Here is a 17872-nt window from a genome sequence, read left to right as displayed (position 1 = left end):
AGGTCTACCTATGATGTAAATTACAGACGCCTCTCATCTTTTTAAGTGGTGGAAGTTGCACTATTGCTGACTGACTACATACTTGTTTGCCCCACTGTATATATACTGTGTATATATATATATATATATATATATATACACTTCTGCTTTTCTGGATAAAAAGTCAACGTTTTTCAAGGCCGGACCAACCTCTTCATCAGGACAACTTATCTTCATCGTGATAAGTTGTCCTGATGAAGAGGTTGCTCCGATCTTGAAAGGTATTGACTTTTTATCCAATAAAGAAGTGGCAGCGTACATATCCATCACGAAGCCTTCCTTTCTTTGTGAATCGGGATAAGCGCGGCATCCTTGTCCTTTCTGTTCACAAAATCCACCTTTAGTCGTCAGTTACCAAAATTACTATTTCTGTGATTTTATTGTCTAGAGTCGCCAATCACAGTCCATGTTTCCATCATCACTGACCAAATGGAAAAATTAGACAAGTATCAGCTCTGAACATGTATAAGTCAGAAATAAGTGCATCCCCAACAGTGGCAATCATAGTGTCCCTATAAGAGCTACGCAAAATATCCCATAGAAAACAACCAACATGAGTGATAGCCACATTTATTGGATACTGCTGGTGTTGCTGTTCTTTATATCTGCTAATCTATCATAGGCAGAAGAGAGTAAAGTGGAACAAGCAGTAGCGGTTCTTCTGGGAGGTCCATGTCCAGCATTGGACCCACTGAGCTATTGATCGCATGTTCCATGCTTTCTACCACACAAAGTGAATTTGTTTTTAGCTTTTGTCTGTTCAGTGTACAGTAAGCTATGATTTTGGGTCTTTTATGCTATTTTGCAGGCCAGCAGGAAAGCAGTGACACGTGGTAAAGCCGCAGCTAAAAGTGCCCAGAGAGGCTCCTCCAATGTCTTTTCCATGTTTGAGCAGTCACAGATCCAAGAATTTAAGGAGGTGATTACAATCAGACCTAGGATTTTGTCACATTATGTATAGGCTCAGGTGTAATTACTAGAAAAAAAAATAAGATTCTGATCAGTTGTCTTGAACTTGATTCCAATATCTAAAAGTCAATTGCCCAAGAGATAGTAGATGTTGATTTGCTAAAAATTCTGCTCAGTGGTTTGCTAGTGTGTGCGGCAATTAGGTTGGGTTACATTATAGCTTTGATGTGCACCCAGATAGACATATTTAGTATGGGGGCTGCATAGATTTTGTTGACGACCTAACTGGAGAAAAACCATGAGCCGCACAACCAAATGGTATAAATTATTCTACTACGTCTATGAAAAATGTACAAAACTGAAGAAGAACAAGATGATCTTTGATCAGAACATATAAGCCCATTATCACGTCCTGGCAAACCTCTTAGTAGGTGAGCTGGTGCTCACAACAGCGCGCCAGCAGAAGTTGTGACCCAGATGCGCCCCACCACCCGTGCAGCCAGGCATAGCCTCCATGATTCCGGATAACACCACCCACACAGCATAGCACCACAACAACAGTGGCGTAACTAGAGTCTGATGGACCCCGATGCAAAATGGGAGTTCGGACGTTACACTCAGTGGGAATCACTGAACAGGTGCTTAAACGGAGTGTGAAATCACTCTTAGCGGGTTTGCAACATACCAGGCATAGTGCATCGGGGTCGCTTCCCGGCTAGTGCAGTATTGTGGCAGCGGTGGGTGCCAAGCAACAATACTCCTGGAGGGTTAAAAAAAAAAAAGTTTGCTGTGATGTGGCAGTGGGCTTATACATTCTGATCAACATGGGAACTAAGAACGTCTTGTTCACTATAGTAAATGTGTCTTAGCCGTAATAGATCAATATACCGCATATTACTTGGATTTGAGGTCCAGGTCTCTTTCTAGAGTTTTTTTTTTGTTCACAACTAGACCATAGAAGAGGAGCGACAGTCTTATACTTTCATTACTTATATCTTCTACTACGAGGAGGTGACATGCCATTTTATGTGTTGCATAGGCCTTCAGTTGCATAGACCAAAACCGTGATGGTATTATCAGCAAGTCTGACCTGAAAGAGACCTACATGCAGTTGGGTAAGTAATTCATTTTGTATTTTAAAATCTATAATAATGGACGACCATGCATCCATCTGGAGAAATACCAGAGGGGGCAACAGGAAGTTAACTGGCATGGTGAACTCTAAGTCAACCATCTTAAGTCCTTGGGCCATCTGTTTTTTTTTAAAAGGGTTGCCCACTACTCGGACAACCCTTTCTCAATCCTTTTAAAATAACACTTATACTCACCTCTGATGCCGACGCCATTCATTTAGTGTTGCCACTGTCTCTTGTGGGGCTTGTCTGACATTGTTACCATATGTCACACAATTCTAGAAGAAAATCAGCGATTTCTTCACTCTCCACACCTTCGGACAAATCACATACGTCTGGAGGAAGTGAGAGCTCCTTCTGCTCTCTCATTTTCTCCGGATGTATGTGATATGTCCAAAGACGAGGAGAGTGAAGAAATCACTAATTGACCAAGTAGGTCACGTGACATAACATGTCATATGGCCCCTAGACGACCAAGGCCGACACCGATGGAACAGCACCGGAGGTGAGTATAAGTGTTATTATTTTACAAGGATTGAGAAGGGGTTGTCTGAGTGGTAGACAACCCCGTTAAGGATCTAAAACAAGTTATATCTGTTTGTTGGAAAACTGGGTGACAGCCAATATGGTTTCCATTACAGCTCTCCTGTACATGGGTTTATCCAAACTGTTGCCATCTTTTCTTCTCATGTACTGTGTGAACATTCACATATTGAGAAAAAGTGATAAACTAAAGTGATTTTCCATTAAAGAAACTTTCTATTAATTCTACTTGTTCAGGCAAAATGAATACAAATGATGAAGAGCTTGAAGGAATGTTGAAGGAAGGAAAAGGGCCGATTAACTTCACCGTGTTCTTGACACTGTTTGGAGAGAAGCTTAATGGTGAGTCCATCAATAACATTCATGGCCTCTATCTTTCTCCTGGAGGGAAACCTAGACTAGATGGTGCTGGCGACATTTACTACTTCGAACAATGTCACTAATCCGTCAAGTGGTCCGTCTGAGCTATATATAGATGTAACAGTGCAACCAACCCGGAACAATGGCTAGTTGTACCTTCATTCCAGTGATGAAGACAATTTGATATTATTGAAGTGTCTTCATCACGATACATTCAACCAAAATTGCCCATGCAGACTCTGATGGCAGTGTGAACAGAGACAAACACAGAGGCAATTGACTCTCCTAATATATATTTTTTTCCCAGGGACGGACCCAGAGGACTCTATACTCAGCGCTTTTAAACTTCTGGACCCCAATGGAACAGGAAATGTCAACAAAGATGAGTATGTGACGTTACATGTTTTGAAGCTTACTTGTTTTGGAGAGTTTTTAATCCCTGGCACACATCCACCTAACCCAAGTGGGGACGGATTTGAGTTGGTTGAAACATCACAGAAAATCTTAAGGAAATGTTTGGCAGCCACATAGTTATTACATTTCGCTGGCAGCTGTAGACAATAAATTATATTAATGGGTTACAGCCATCAGTAAAAATTATCACCATCTCCCTGGAAAATATTTCATAATTTAGAGTTTTGAAATTCAAGAAGTCCAATCCTTATCTGTTGCTGGAAATTAGGGAGGACCCCCTATCCATTGGATGCAGGGGTGTAATGATCATGGCGATGTGGTCACAGAGGTCTCAACCGCAATCAGGTCCATGCAGGTCAGGGGCCCGGCAACACAAACTTCAACTGGCTGTGCATCCTTGGACACGCATTCAGCTGAAGTGTATTGGGGCACAGCGCTACAATACACACTGCCGGCCAATCAGAGGCTAGCAGTTGACGTCACTGTACATGTGACTGGGGGCACATGGCAGTGACGTCATGCACACCAGTCACTTGCACTCTGAAGTCAGCCGCCAGCTTCAGAAGAGGACGCCACACGGCGGGGGAGCAGAGGGAACGTGAGTAGAATAATTTAGTTTTTTTTCTATGCATTAAAAAACATTGGCAGAATGGGGGACATATACCAGGATCAGGGATATACTCTATATACCAGGATGGGAGACGTATATACCAGGATGGAGAACATACATACTAGGATAGGGGATATATATATACCAGGATACAGAACACATATTCCAGGATGGGGAATATATACCAGGATGAGGTCAAGAAGGGGAACATATATACCAGGATGGAGGACATATATAAATACCAAGATGGGCCAGCATGAGGGATACATAACAGGATGGAGGATATATTATACATGTATATAAATATAACAGGTTGGGGCCAGGATGACGGACTTATATACCAGGATAGAGCACATATATACTAGGATGGACCAAGGATGTGGGACATATAGTATATGCCAGGAAGGAACCCAAGAAGAACGTCCTTAAAGAATTTAGAAAACTGCTATGGCCCATACGTTTGACCAACAGCTGAGGGCGCGGGTACCAGGTCCAAATCTTGCACCGATGCCCATTGGATGCTACTGATTGGGTGATCTTATTGACCTGCTGAAAATACAGGCTGACTTTGGCCTTTGCATGGGATATTCTGCAAGTGGTCAGTGAACAAATATATTAATCTGGAATAATTTTCCTATGTTCAGGCTAAAACATCTACTGATGACACAAGCGGACAAATTTACAGCAGAAGAGGTGAGATACAGTTCCATGATTTGCACTATACCATCCTAATTAAATGTTCACATGATGTCTATAAATCGCTGTAGAATAAGTGGCGCTATATAGGTAAGTAAAATAAATAAATTACCCCATAATTTGCCAGTTACAATCTATATTTCGAAGTAAACCTATAGCGATATAAGTGCACTAGTCAAGGATCATTAATTTTTTTTTGGTTATTAAATAGTTAGCACAAATATAAAAAACTATATAAGGAATGTCAGACATAAGCATAAAACACACAAGGGACCTCCAAATGTACACACAAATTTATATCCTAATACATGATTAATACAGGCAATGTGGTCAATAATTCATATACAAAATATGGATCAATATGATAAGTACAGATATATTTAAAACAGCAAGTTGGAAGGAAGTTGTGCGTGAAACGCGCGTCAGGGGTATTCCTTAGTAACCCCACTGGTTTTATCTTGCCTCCTATGCATCTACCATTTTGATTCATTTTGGTCTTTTTTTTCACAATAGCGCCTCTCTTATCTATGGAATTTGTCTGGTATTACATCTCCCAAGATACAAAAGTTTATTGCTTTTGCAAACAGCAACGTTTCGCCCCTTACAATGAATGAGTATTTTTTCAAGAGTATTTTGCAAAGGTTAAACATTACAAGTATTGTTGGGCAAAATGACTGGATTACTGTAGGGTGGATATATCTCAGGTGTAAAGACCCCCATATACATTAGACAGGCAGTGGCAGAAAACACAGGAGTGCTCAGCCGAGCCAAGTATTCCTGATTATAGGGTGATAGGGGAGATAGCTTTCAGCCGAAAGATCATATGAGGCGTCTTAAGGACTGTCTGTGACATTTTAACACTTGATAATGGGCTCCGTTGCTCTCTCACTTAGTTTTTACTTATGGTGTTATTGAACCTAATCTCCATTTAAGTGAATGGAGCAGCTAAGGTGTAATACCACATACAGCCTATGGAGCAGAGGGGCGCTGTTTCTGGAAGACATGAATCTTTTTTTTTTTACTTGGACGACAGCTTTCAGGTTATGAATCAGTAACAGCCAAAGTGATTGAACACGGTTTGTCCTACAATCATAATTCTCAACTCTTTTGAAATGGGGGTGACACCCATGATTCAGAGAAAAGTCAGCCAGTTTCCCAGGTGCCACCAAAACGACCCTGAAATCTCCCAGAAACAAGCATTTTTGGAAGTTTTTTTGGGGCCCAAAGTACATTTGGTTGTCGGGAATCAAGGTGTGGCTATGGGTGGCAAAAATGTTGGTGGCTGCATACCTATAACTCCCAAACCTTTACCTTCAATAATCGGCAAGTATAACTATCTGCTATCTATGGCCAGCACACATGTATGAGTTAAGTTTAGAGCTCATGTGTCTCTAATCTTTGTTTTTTCCAGGTGGAACAGATGTTTGCTGTGACCCCGATTGATGTGGCCGGGAACATTGACTACAAGTCTCTGTGTTACATCATCACACATGGAGATGAGAAGGAAGAGTCATGAGCTTCAAATGTTATTATCTGTGAATTAAATGCTCTGTTTTCTACAGTGGACCTCTTATTTGTCCAAAATTATTGGATTCAACGTTCTATTAGAATATTTGAAACCTCATGGATCAAACCTGTCTCTAATGCACTCCTATTGCCCATGCATAACAATCAGAATCTGCACTATGCTAGAACTAGGGGCGTCCAGCCTGAAATGTGTAAGCATGAACATTCTTTGCTGGATTTTTCTAAATCAATGTAGACCCATGTGATCTTCTTAGGTTTTCAAAGCTCTAGACTTATTAAGACTGACATTTCATACATGCCAATCTTTATTATATGCGTGCAGGAATAAGATGCACTGAATTCATTTAGAGACGCACACCGCTTGATCAATTCAACGCATGGTATCAGTGGTGTGCGCTGCCCCAAAAATGTTTGGTGTGACATTTCCAGCAAATGAAACACTGCCACTTTTGATTAATTTCAAGTGCCGCTGTAGCCATGCCCCATCCATCCCACACCGGCTTCTCTACAGTTCAGCCCATTTTAATTATCGTGAAAACGACAAAAGTTGCTAAATTTTTGCGACTTTCAAAAGTACTTTACATAAACAGTTTGATGAATCAAAGCCCTTGACTTTATTAGTAATAGCGAATGGCAGTGCAACTACATGAAGCTGTCGCCTTGTCTATGATTCAGCCGTGGCGGCATCACGCTAGCTGGTTCAAAAAAAGTGAAACTCATGAAAATATAATGAATTGGTGGGGGAGAGGACATGAGACTATAATGAATGGGTGTGGGGCATGGGAGAGAAGATATAACATTATAACAAATGGGGGGCGGAGGGTGGGGGAGAGTATATAACATTATAATGAATAGAGGGTGGTGGGAGAAGACATGAAAACATCATGTAATGGTGGGAGAGAGGATATGACAATATAATAAATGGAGGGTAGGGGAGAGGTTAGGAAAGTGTAATGAATGGACGGTAGAGGAGAGGATACGAAAGTACAATGGATTGTGGGACAGAGGACATATAATGAATGAGGGGGTTTAGGGTGGGAAAGAGTACATCACATTTTAATGAATAAAAGGTGGGGGAGAGGACATTAAAGCATAATGAATTCAGGATGGGGTATTTGAGTGGAAATGACATTATAACGAATGGGTATAGAATGTGGGGGAGAGGACATGAAAGTATGAATTGGGGAAAGGACATGACATTATAATCAATTTGGGGTATGGGTTGGTAGAGAGGACATGACATTATAATAACATGATGATGAGGCTGGGGGTGGCAGAAGTCATGACATAATGAATGGGGGTGGAGGGTGGGAGAGTGGGCATGAAATTGTAATAAATTGGGAGTGGGGAAGAGGACATGAAAATCTAATGAATTGGGGGTGGGGGAGCACATGACATTATAATGAATAGAGGGTGGGAGAGAGGATATGAAACTCTAATTAATTTTGACTGGGGGGTGGCAGAGGACATGACAATGAATGGGGGTAGACAGTTGGAGATAAGGCAAGAAATTATAATGAATTGGGGGTAGGGGAATGGACATGAAAATATAATTAATTGGGAGTGGGAGAGAGGTAATGATATTATAATGAACTGAGGGTGGGATTTGAAACTAATGGCTGGGGAGAGGACATGACATTATAATGAATGGGGGTAAGGGTGGGAAGAGGACATGAAACTATAATGAATTCAGGGTGGAAGAGAAGACATGACATTATAATAAATTGGGGGCAAGGGAGAGGACATGAAATTATGATAAATGCAGGGTGTGGATAGGACATGAATGTTTAATCAAAGGGGATGGTAGAGAGAACAGGAAAGTATAATTGGTGGAGGGGTGGGAGAAAAGACATGACATTCTGAAATGTGGATGGGGAGTGGGAGAGAGTACATGACATTATAATGATTGGGGTGAAGGGTTCTAGAGAGGACATGACATTATAATGAACTGGGGGTGCGGAAGAGGACATGACACTATAATGAATTGGGAAAAATGTGCATGACCGGCGATGAAGAATCCGCTGCACCTTCAGAGGTCTTGTATTATAAAACTTCCATTTTATTGAAGAATAGTTAAAAAATATAAAAGAGTATAGTTACATACAGTCAGATCAATTGGGGGAGTGGGATAGAGGGCATGACATTACAATGAATTATTGTGTGGGTTGGGAGGGAGGACATGAAAGTGTAATAAATTGGAGGAGTAGGAGTAGCGCAGTGATAGGGTGTTGAAGACACAGAAGAGAGACTTGTAATAAAATGGAGGTAGAGTACAGTAACTAATTTATATTTTTATTGGGCATGGAAAAATGGATAATTTGTTAGTGTATGACATTAGGTGGTAATGATGATGTTGCTTCTCACAACTACTTTTCTAAGTGCCGTTGGTCAGTCTGGAGCACAGTCGACTCTTTGCAATAGTAACATTTGAAAAGACTGGCTTGCAGCAGTAAGTTGTTCCAAACACATGTACATATTTCATTGCAAGTCTCCTCAAAGTGGAAAATTCATCACTGCTCATGCATAGTTTATAGAACTCAAGCAGAGGGAGGTATCCAGTATACATCACATAGACATCAAGACTGTGGTGAATACATCACACATAAATCACTGAGACTGTTTTATACATCACATAAAAAACATAGAGACTGCTGTATATACATCATACAGGAGCCATTTAGACTGCTGTATAAACATCACATAAGAGACACTTAGACATCTGTATATACATCACATAGGAGATGCTGGGCTGCTGTATGTATATCACTTAGGATATACTAAGACTGCTGTATATACATCAGTTAGGATATACTAAGACTGCTGAACACATGACATAGGATACACTGAGACTGTTGTATATAGATCACTTAGGAGATACTGAGACTTCTGTATATACATCACTTAGGATATAGTAAGACATCTGTATATACATCACATAGGAGATGCTGAGACTGCTATATACATCGCAAAGGATATACTAAGACTGCTGTATATATCACATATGAGACATTGAGACTGCTGTATATAAATCACATAGGTTACACTGAGATTGATGTGTATGCATCACATAGGAGACCCTGAGATTGTTGTATACATCACATAGGAGTCTGCCAGGGAAAGTTCATGTAGCTCTACTGCGGCTGATAATTGATTTTATATTTTGCTAGATTGTATTTTTACAAATGTGCACCAACAAAAACACTCTAAATATTAGCCAAAGTAGAAGATAAAAACATTTTTATTATTAAACAAAACAATAAAAAGCAATACATATGGCAAAATATTAAAACGGACCAAAAACACCACAAAGGAGGCAAAAAGGCGGGACACCCGGACCATTAGGTATTATGTGCAACTGAAAGCAAAGTGGATAAGTATCAGCATACATTTATCAAACCTTAGCAGAATATAACTAGATATATATCAAAATTACAGACCCATTGTCTATCATATATTCAAAAATAATCATGTTAAGAGTGTTATATAAATTATAAATAATGTACGGAGCTAGTGCCGATAACAGTGTAAGCAAATAAACTGAATTGACAGCTGACATAAAAGTATAAATATAAAAAGCAAGTGCTCAGATTAATACTCAGGGAATCCATGAAACATATATACTATTGAATACATAAATATAAAGTACAAACATAGTGCAAAAAAATTGTAGATGTATTTAAATAAGGGCTACATAATCGCCAACTGAATAGTGGATGTACATGTATAGATCACCTGCATGCCAGCAAAAAAATAAATATACAGTTATATGAAAAAGTTTGGGCACCCCTATTAATCTAAAGCTTAATGTTTTATAAAAATTGTTTTTTTTGCAACAGCTATTTCAGTTTCATATATCTAATAACTGTTGGACACAGTAATGTTTCTGCCTTGAAATGAGGTTTATTGTACTAACAGAAAATGTGCAATCTGCATTCAAAATTTGACAGGTGCATAAGTATGGGCACCCTTATCCTACCTACTTTTTACTGACTTACTAAAGCACTTTTTTTGGTTTTCTAACCTCATTGAGCTTTGAACTTCATAGCCAGGTGTATGCAATCATGAGAAAAGCTACTTAAAGTGGCCACTTGCAAGTTGTTCTCCTGTTTGAATCTCCTCTGAAGAGTGGCATCATGGGCTCCTCAAAACAACTGTCTAATGATCTGAAAACAAAGATTATTCAACATAGTTGTTCAGAGGAAGGATACAAAAAGCTGTCTCAGAGATTTAACCTGTCAATTTCCACTGTGAGGAACATAGTAAGGAAATGGAAGAACACAGGTACAGTTCTTGTTAAGGCCAGAAGTGGCAGGCCAAGAAAAACATCAGAAAGGAAGAGAAGAAGAATGGTGAGATCAGTCAAGGACAGAGGCGTAGCTAGGGTTTCAGCTTAGGGGGGGAGAAAAATCTGAGTGGGCCCCTAACGAGGTACCTGACCTGACTACAGCTACATGGTGCACCCTAATTGTGAGCATAGGGGAACATCAGCAGATGACCGCACTGTGACTGAAAATATATCTATATAAAAACACTGATACTACTATATGAGGACCATATATTGGTAGATACCAGTCCTACAGACCATATAAGAGATCACAGCACAGTTATAGATAATAACTTACAGATGACGTTCTTTCTGATGGAATCGTTCACTTTTCTCGTCTGTTCCATCTGGCCCAGCCCAACAAGACAACTTCTCCACCAGGACTCGTCTGCAGAAATTATGATGACACATCAGACTTCTCACATTTCCAGCCCCGTCCCCATCTATCCCCAACCTGCACAAACTCCTCATTCTGCTGATACCCCAATACTGAGCCACTGCTGCCGTATGTGTCCCTATTACTACACCTGATACCCCAATACTGAGCCGCTGTTGCCGTATGTGCCCCTATTACTACACCTGATACCGCAATACTGAGCCACTGCTGCCGTATGTGTCCCTATTACTGCCCCTGATACCCCAATACTGAGCCGCTGTTGCCATATGTGTCCCCATTACTGCCCCTGATACCCCAATACTGAGCCACTGCTGCCGTATGTGTCCCTATTACTGCACCTGATACCCCAATACTGAGCCGCTGCTGCCGTATGTGTCCCCATTACTGCCCCTGATACCCCAATACTGAGCCACTGCTGCCGTATGTGTCCCTATTACTGCCCCTGATACCCCAATACTGAGCTACTGCTGCTGTATGTGTCCCTATTACTGCCCCTGATACCCCAATACTGAGCTGCTGCTGCCGTATGTGTCCCTATTACTGCCCCTGATACCCCAATACTGAGCTACTGCTGCCGTATGTGTCCCTATTACTGCACCTGATACCCCAATACTGAGCCGCTGCTGCCGTATGTGTCCCTATTACTGCCCCTGATACCCCAATACTGAGCCACTGCTGCCGTATGTGTCCCTATTACTGCACCTGATACCCCAATACTGAGCCGCTGCTGCCGTATGTGTCCCTATTACTGCCCCTGATACCCCAATACTGAGCCGCTGCTTCCGTATGTGTCCCTATTACTGCCCCTGATACCCCAATACTGAGCCGCTGTTGCCGTATGTGTCCCTATTACTGCCCCTGATACCCCAATACTGAGCCGCTGTTGCCGTATGTGTCCCTATTACTGCACCTGATACCCCAATACTGAGCCGCTGTTGCCGTATGTGTCCCTATTACTGCCCCTGATACCCCGATACTGAGCCGCTGCTGCCTTATGTGTCCTACAGCACCTGTTGTGTGGTACAATAATGGTGCCGCCCCACATAGCAATGCCCCCACTGTGCCCCTTACATAGTAATAATTACTCTTTTGTGCTCTCTAGATAATAAAATTCATCCCTAGAAAACATTAATGCCCTGTGCTAGTGCCCTCCACATTTTGTCCCTAAAAAGTAAAAATAACACACATGAAATTTTGATGGTCTCGGTACTGAGTGCCCATATAACAATAATGTTTAAGTTCCCACTTAACATTTAATAATGTCCCCTAAGTAGCCTCCATGTACAGCTTGACTATACACAGTATGGTGGGCCCACAGCTTTCCTATGCACAGTATAATGCCCCCACAGCTCCCCTATACACAATATTTTGAACCCACAGCCCCCCATACACAGTATGATGTCCCCACAGCTCCCCTATACACAGTATGATGGGCCCACAGCTTTCGTACATACATTATGATGTCCATTAGAGTTCCCCTATACATAGAATGATGTCCTCAATGATCCCCCAAAACACAATATAATAGTTACCGTAATAGTGTTCTGACACTGTGTCTCCTGCACTGAGAGTCACACTGCCAGGAGGAAATTAACTTTATTCCTCACTGCAGCCTCGGGTGCGGCGCTGGCACGGTTTCAGTCACCACTCTGAGTATAGAGCAGCAGCTGTAACTGCGCCTCTTACGGTATGTGCACACATTGCGGATTCCCCACAGATTTACTGCTGATTTTGTTGGTTTTGTGCGGATTTCGCCTGCGTTTTTACACCTGCGGATTCCTATTACGGAATAGGTGTAAAATGCTGCAGAGTCCTCACAAAGAATTGACATGCTGAGGATAATAAACGGCAGCGTTTCCACGCGGAATTTTCCGCAGCATGTGCACTGCGGATTTTGTTTTCCATAGGTTTACATGGTGCTGTACAACGCATGGAAAACTGCTGCAGATCCGCAGCAAAATCCACAATGTGTGCACATAGCCTTGACGCGCTATTCCAGCAGTCAAATTAAAAAAAATGCTAGAGTGATGCTTAAGGGAATGTGCACACGTCAGGATTTCTTGCAGAAATTTTCCTGACAAAAAACGGACATTTCTGCCAGAAATCCGCATGTTTTTTTTGCGTTTTTTGACGCGTTTTTTGTGCGTTTTTTCCCAAATGCATAGAATTGCGGGAAAAACGCAGAAAATCCGCAAAAATAATGAACATGGTCATGTTTTTACCGCGATGCGTTTAAAACGCATCCACGTGCACAAAACATACAGAATGCATGCTAAATGATATAATGCATAATGTATGCATTTTTAATGAGTTTTTATAGCGTTTTTAGTGTGGAAAAAAATGCGAAAAAACCTGAACGTGTGCACATAGCCTAAATGTGATGTAGCTTATGGCTTACCCAGCTGGTTAGTATAATATGCCCCCTACCTCCCCATCCCAGAGAACAACTATTACATGTGATGGAGGGCATATAATCTGGTAACCATCTAATAATCAGCCCCCCCAGTGCCTGTCGCCCCTCACCCACCTCAGCCCTCACAATACCCTTATCTTCTCACATTCACCCCCCAGTTCCCTGTCCCCTTCCCCCACCTAAGCCCCCGCAACACCCCCATCCTCTCACATTTACCCTCCAGGGACTATGACATGCCTATCAATCTTATCCCCACTTACCAATGAAGATTGCAGCAGGACCAGGAAGTAGCTGAATAAAATGCAGGTGGGCACTAGGACCCAGCGTGCTGCCCTGAGCTAGTCCCAGCGTGCACAGGGAGGGAAGAAACCTGCAGCCTGGGAGAAGCTTCTGAGGTCGTCGGTCAGCACAATACAGTGCAGGAGGGAGACGTGTAACTGGTCACTGTGCTGCCAGCGTGCAGAATCTCCTTCCGGACAGCAGGCATTTTGCTGCTCTCCTCCTGTGCTGTATTGTGCCTCAGCACAGAAGTGGCAGTGCCGGCTCCCAGTGGGCCACTTCATGAGACAGGGCCCGGGGCGATGGCCCCCTCTGCCCCCCCAGTAGCTACGCTACTGGTCAAGGACAATCCTCAGACCACCTCCAGAGAGCTGCAGCATCAACTTGCTGCAGATGGTGTCACTGGGCATCGGTCAACTATACAACGCACTTTGCACAAGGAGAAGCTGTATGGGAGAGTGATGCGAAAGAAGCCGTGTCTGCAAGCATGCCACAAACAGAGTCGGCTGAGGTATGTAAAAGCACACTTGAAGAAGCCAATTTCTTTTTGGAAGAAGGTCCTGTGGACTGATGAAACCAAGATTGAGTTGTTTGGTCATACAAAAAGGTGTTATGCATGGCGGCCAAAAAACACAGCATTCCAAGAAAAACACTTGCTACCCACAGTAAAATTTGGTGGAGGTTCCATCATGCTTTGGGGCTGTGTGGCCAATGTCGGCACCGGGAATCTTGTTAAAGTTGAATGACGCATGGATTCCTCTCAGTATCAGCAGATTCTTGACAATAATGTTCATGAATCAGTGACAAAGTTGAAGTTACACAGGGGATGGCTCTTTCAGCAAGACATTGATCCAAAACACCGCTCCAAATCTACTCAGGCATTCATGCAGAGGAACAATTACACTGTTCTGGAATGGCCATCCCAGTCCCCAGACCTGAATATCATTGAACATCTGTGGGATCATTTGAAGAGGACTGTCCATGCTCGGCAACCATCAAACTTAACTGAACTGGAATTGTTTTGTAAAGAGGAATGATCAAAAATACCTTCATCCAGGATCCAGGAACTCATTAAAAGCTACAGGTAGCGACTAGAAGCTGTTATTTTTGCAAAAGGAGGATCTACTAAATATTAATGTCACTTTTCTGGTGGGGTGCCCATACTTATGCACCTGTCAAATTTTGTTTGAATGCAGATTGCACATTTTCTGTTAGTGCAATAAATCTCATTTCAAGGTAGAAACATTACTGTGTCCAACAGTTATTAGATATATGAAACTGAAATAGCTGTTGCAAAAAAACAATTTTTATAAAACATTAAGCTTAAGATTAATAGGGGTGCCCAAACTTTTTCATATAACTGTATATAGATAGATGAAGGAATCACATTATAATCTAGAGCTCATGCCTAGAAAGTAGCCACAAGTCCGAGCGTCCACCATTCCCGATGCACGTTTCGCATATAGATGCTTCGTCCAGGGCATGGTGGTGGACGCTCGGACTTATGGCTACTTTCTAGGTAGGTTATTACTTTGTTACTTAGTCTCTGTATGGGACTTCAATTTTTATTTCTCTGATCACTGGTCTTATGCATTGCAATTCATGAGACCTGTCAGCTTTACACTGGCAGATCGCCTGTTAGACCCTGCTGCTGGCTGGGTCTAACAGGCCACAGTAGCTGGCAGACCCAGAGATCATCATGTGACCTCCGGCTGCCATGACAACCCTCGGTTCCCATGTGATCTTGTCGCGGGGGTGTTGGTGGGGTAAGAGAAGAAGCCCACTCGCTGTCAGAATCTTCTCAATGCTGTGACGGCTATTGATCTTGACATCTAAAAGATAACAAAGGGTTAACATTGAGATCCGAGACAATCAGGTCCCGATTATGTCGCCGGTCAGAGCTATTGCTTACAAGACTCTGGGGGTCCTGAGCACTATGAGACTGTTGACTGTAGAGGAACGTTGACACTGCGCAAACTCCAGCAAGCGCCAACATTTATCTACAGTGGGCAGTCGGTAAGAATTTCATTACATCCTTGACTCTTCAGTAAAAGAGAATAAAATCCCAGCAAAGATATGGAAATATTACTGGAAACAGGGAAGAGGAGCAAGGCTTATGTTATTGCAGTGCCCCAGGGTCCTGGTCGTTGCAGTAATATCCTTCTCCTGTAGGGGGGAGTGATGTTACGTTTGGAGGCAAAGAAGGACAACTGAATCCAGGTATCACAAACATACAACACATTTCACACTCCAGGCCACCAGGGGGAACTATGCTCCTTTTTATTAGGGCACTCCTCACACTTAGGTACAACTGGTTGCCTGGGAAGGAAGTTAGTTTGTTGCTGGCTGAGCTTCGCTCAGGTAGTTGGTCCCTGACCGGGGTGGGATCCTGTCAGAGGCCGAGACAGAAGGACACGGAGCTGTGCGGCAGCTTCCAGAAAGAGACACTGAAGGAGAACTGTATTGTAGAGAGGGTGAAGCAGTCATAGCAAAGGAGTGGATATCAGAGGAGTTCTGCCCTACATAGGCTGCCTCCTTCTGAGGCGCAGGATCCCAGTAGCCGGAACACCGAGGGAGCAATAGTCCTTTATGCCTTGCTCCAGAGACCCTAAACATAAGGATGAATGACCTCAGGGAGCTCAAACATCCAACACCGCGGAGACACCATCACATGTTTCTCAACGCAGTGATCCAGAACACTGCCCCCATCCTTTATGGGAAATATGCAAATACATGTACAAAAGCAGCGGAGACACCATCACGTGTTTCTCAACGCAAGCAATAAATGGCCAGGTCTTTCACCGGGAAGGAACAACCACGGGAAGGGCAGCATCCAAAAAGGAAAACCACCTATGCCACAACATGGTATCCATCCACAGACAGCTGTTTCGGGGTATTTGCCCCTCATCAGTGTGGAGTAGGAAACTGGCTATTAGGAGCAGTGCCTAGTAAAAGGACTATAAACACCATACTGTGTCCTCATATATTTACACTCTCATTTTCTATACTGCCTGCTCACCTGACTCCCCATACTCTGGGGAGTCTGCACACATATATGTCTGCACACATTCCATCACCCTCACTCCCCATACTCTGTCCACATATATTTTTCACATTGCTACTCATACTGTGTCCACATACTGTACATTCCCCCGTTCACTCCCCATACTGTCTGCACCCATCCCCCCATACTTTTTCCTCATATATGCCCCCATTCCCCCATACTGTTTCCTCATACATGCCCCCCATACCCCAGTACTGTTTCCTGATATATGCCCCCATCTCCCCCTTTGCTCTTCATTTTGTGTCCTCAAATCTCCCGCACACATTAAATCTCCCCATCCCCACTACAAATCTCCCCACACACAATAAATAACTCCATCTCCACTCCAAATCTCACCCCACACATTAAACACCTCCATCCCCACTCCAATGCTCCCCACACACACATTAAAAACCCGCATCCCCACTCCAATTCTCCCCACACATAATAAATCCCCCCATCCCCACTCAAATTCTCCCCACATATAAGAAATTCCCCCATCCCCACTCAAATTCTACCCACACTTAATCCCTCCACCCCCACTACAATTCTCCCCACACATAATAAATCCCCCATCCCTACTCAAATTCTCCTCACACATAATAGATCCCCCATCCCCACTGAAATTCTCCTCACACACAATAAATCCTTCCATCCCCACTCCAATTCTCCCCACACATAATAAATCCCCCATCCCCACTCAAATTCTCCCCAAACACAATAAATCCCTCCATCCCCACTCCTATTCTCCCCACATATAACAAATCCCCCCATCCCCACTCCAATTCTCCCCACACATAATAAATCCCCCCACCCCCACTCAAATTCTCCCTGCACACAATAAATCCCTCCATCCTCACTCCAATTCTTCCCACACATAATAAATCCCTCCATCCCCACTCCAATTCTTCCCACACATAATAAATCCCTCCATCCCCACTCCAATTCTCCCCACACATAGTAAATCCCCCCATCCCCACTCAAACTCTCCCCACACAATAAATCCCTCCATCCCCACTCCAATTCTCCCCACACAATAAATCCCCCCATCCCCACTAAAATTCTCCCCACACATAATAAATCCCCACTAAAATTTTCCCCACACATAATAAATCCCCAGTGAACTCCAGTGAACTTTCTCAAGGCAGCTCAGTGATAAACTGCAGGAGTGATTATCTCCTGTCA

General features: G+C 42.9%; 1 protein-coding gene across 1 annotated transcript; it reads left to right on the top strand.

Moving 5' to 3' along the window:
- The first annotated feature begins 853 nt into the window (after positions 1–853).
- On the top strand, positions 854–6268 carry MYL7 (myosin light chain 7). Its single transcript, XM_069762166.1, has 6 exons — positions 854–958; positions 1988–2063; positions 2862–2966; positions 3292–3370; positions 4653–4701; positions 6116–6268. Exons 1-6 carry the CDS (start codon positions 923–925, stop codon positions 6218–6220), a joined length of 450 nt encoding a protein of 149 aa, XP_069618267.1. The 5' UTR covers positions 854–922; the 3' UTR covers positions 6221–6268.
- The last annotated feature ends 11604 nt before the right edge of the window (positions 6269–17872 follow it).

The sequence above is a fragment of the Ranitomeya imitator genome, chromosome 4 (genome assembly GCF_032444005.1).
Source record: "Ranitomeya imitator isolate aRanImi1 chromosome 4, aRanImi1.pri, whole genome shotgun sequence".
In the NCBI taxonomy this organism is placed as follows: domain Eukaryota; kingdom Metazoa; phylum Chordata; class Amphibia; order Anura; family Dendrobatidae; genus Ranitomeya; species Ranitomeya imitator.
Note: the sequence above shows the minus strand (reverse complement) of the source record. Positions and strands in the feature narration are given on the sequence as shown.

Excerpts from the sequence above, each read along its gene's own strand:
- MYL7 (XM_069762166.1), top strand. The coding sequence starts at position 923 with ATGTTTGAGCAGTCACAGATCCAAGAATTTAAGGAG. Across the intron at positions 2,064-2,861 it reads AGAGACCTACATGCAGTTGG|GCAAAATGAATACAAATGAT; the intron begins GTAAGTAATTCA and ends CTACTTGTTCAG. Across the intron at positions 4,702-6,115 it reads ACAAATTTACAGCAGAAGAG|GTGGAACAGATGTTTGCTGT; the intron begins GTGAGATACAGT and ends TGTTTTTTCCAG.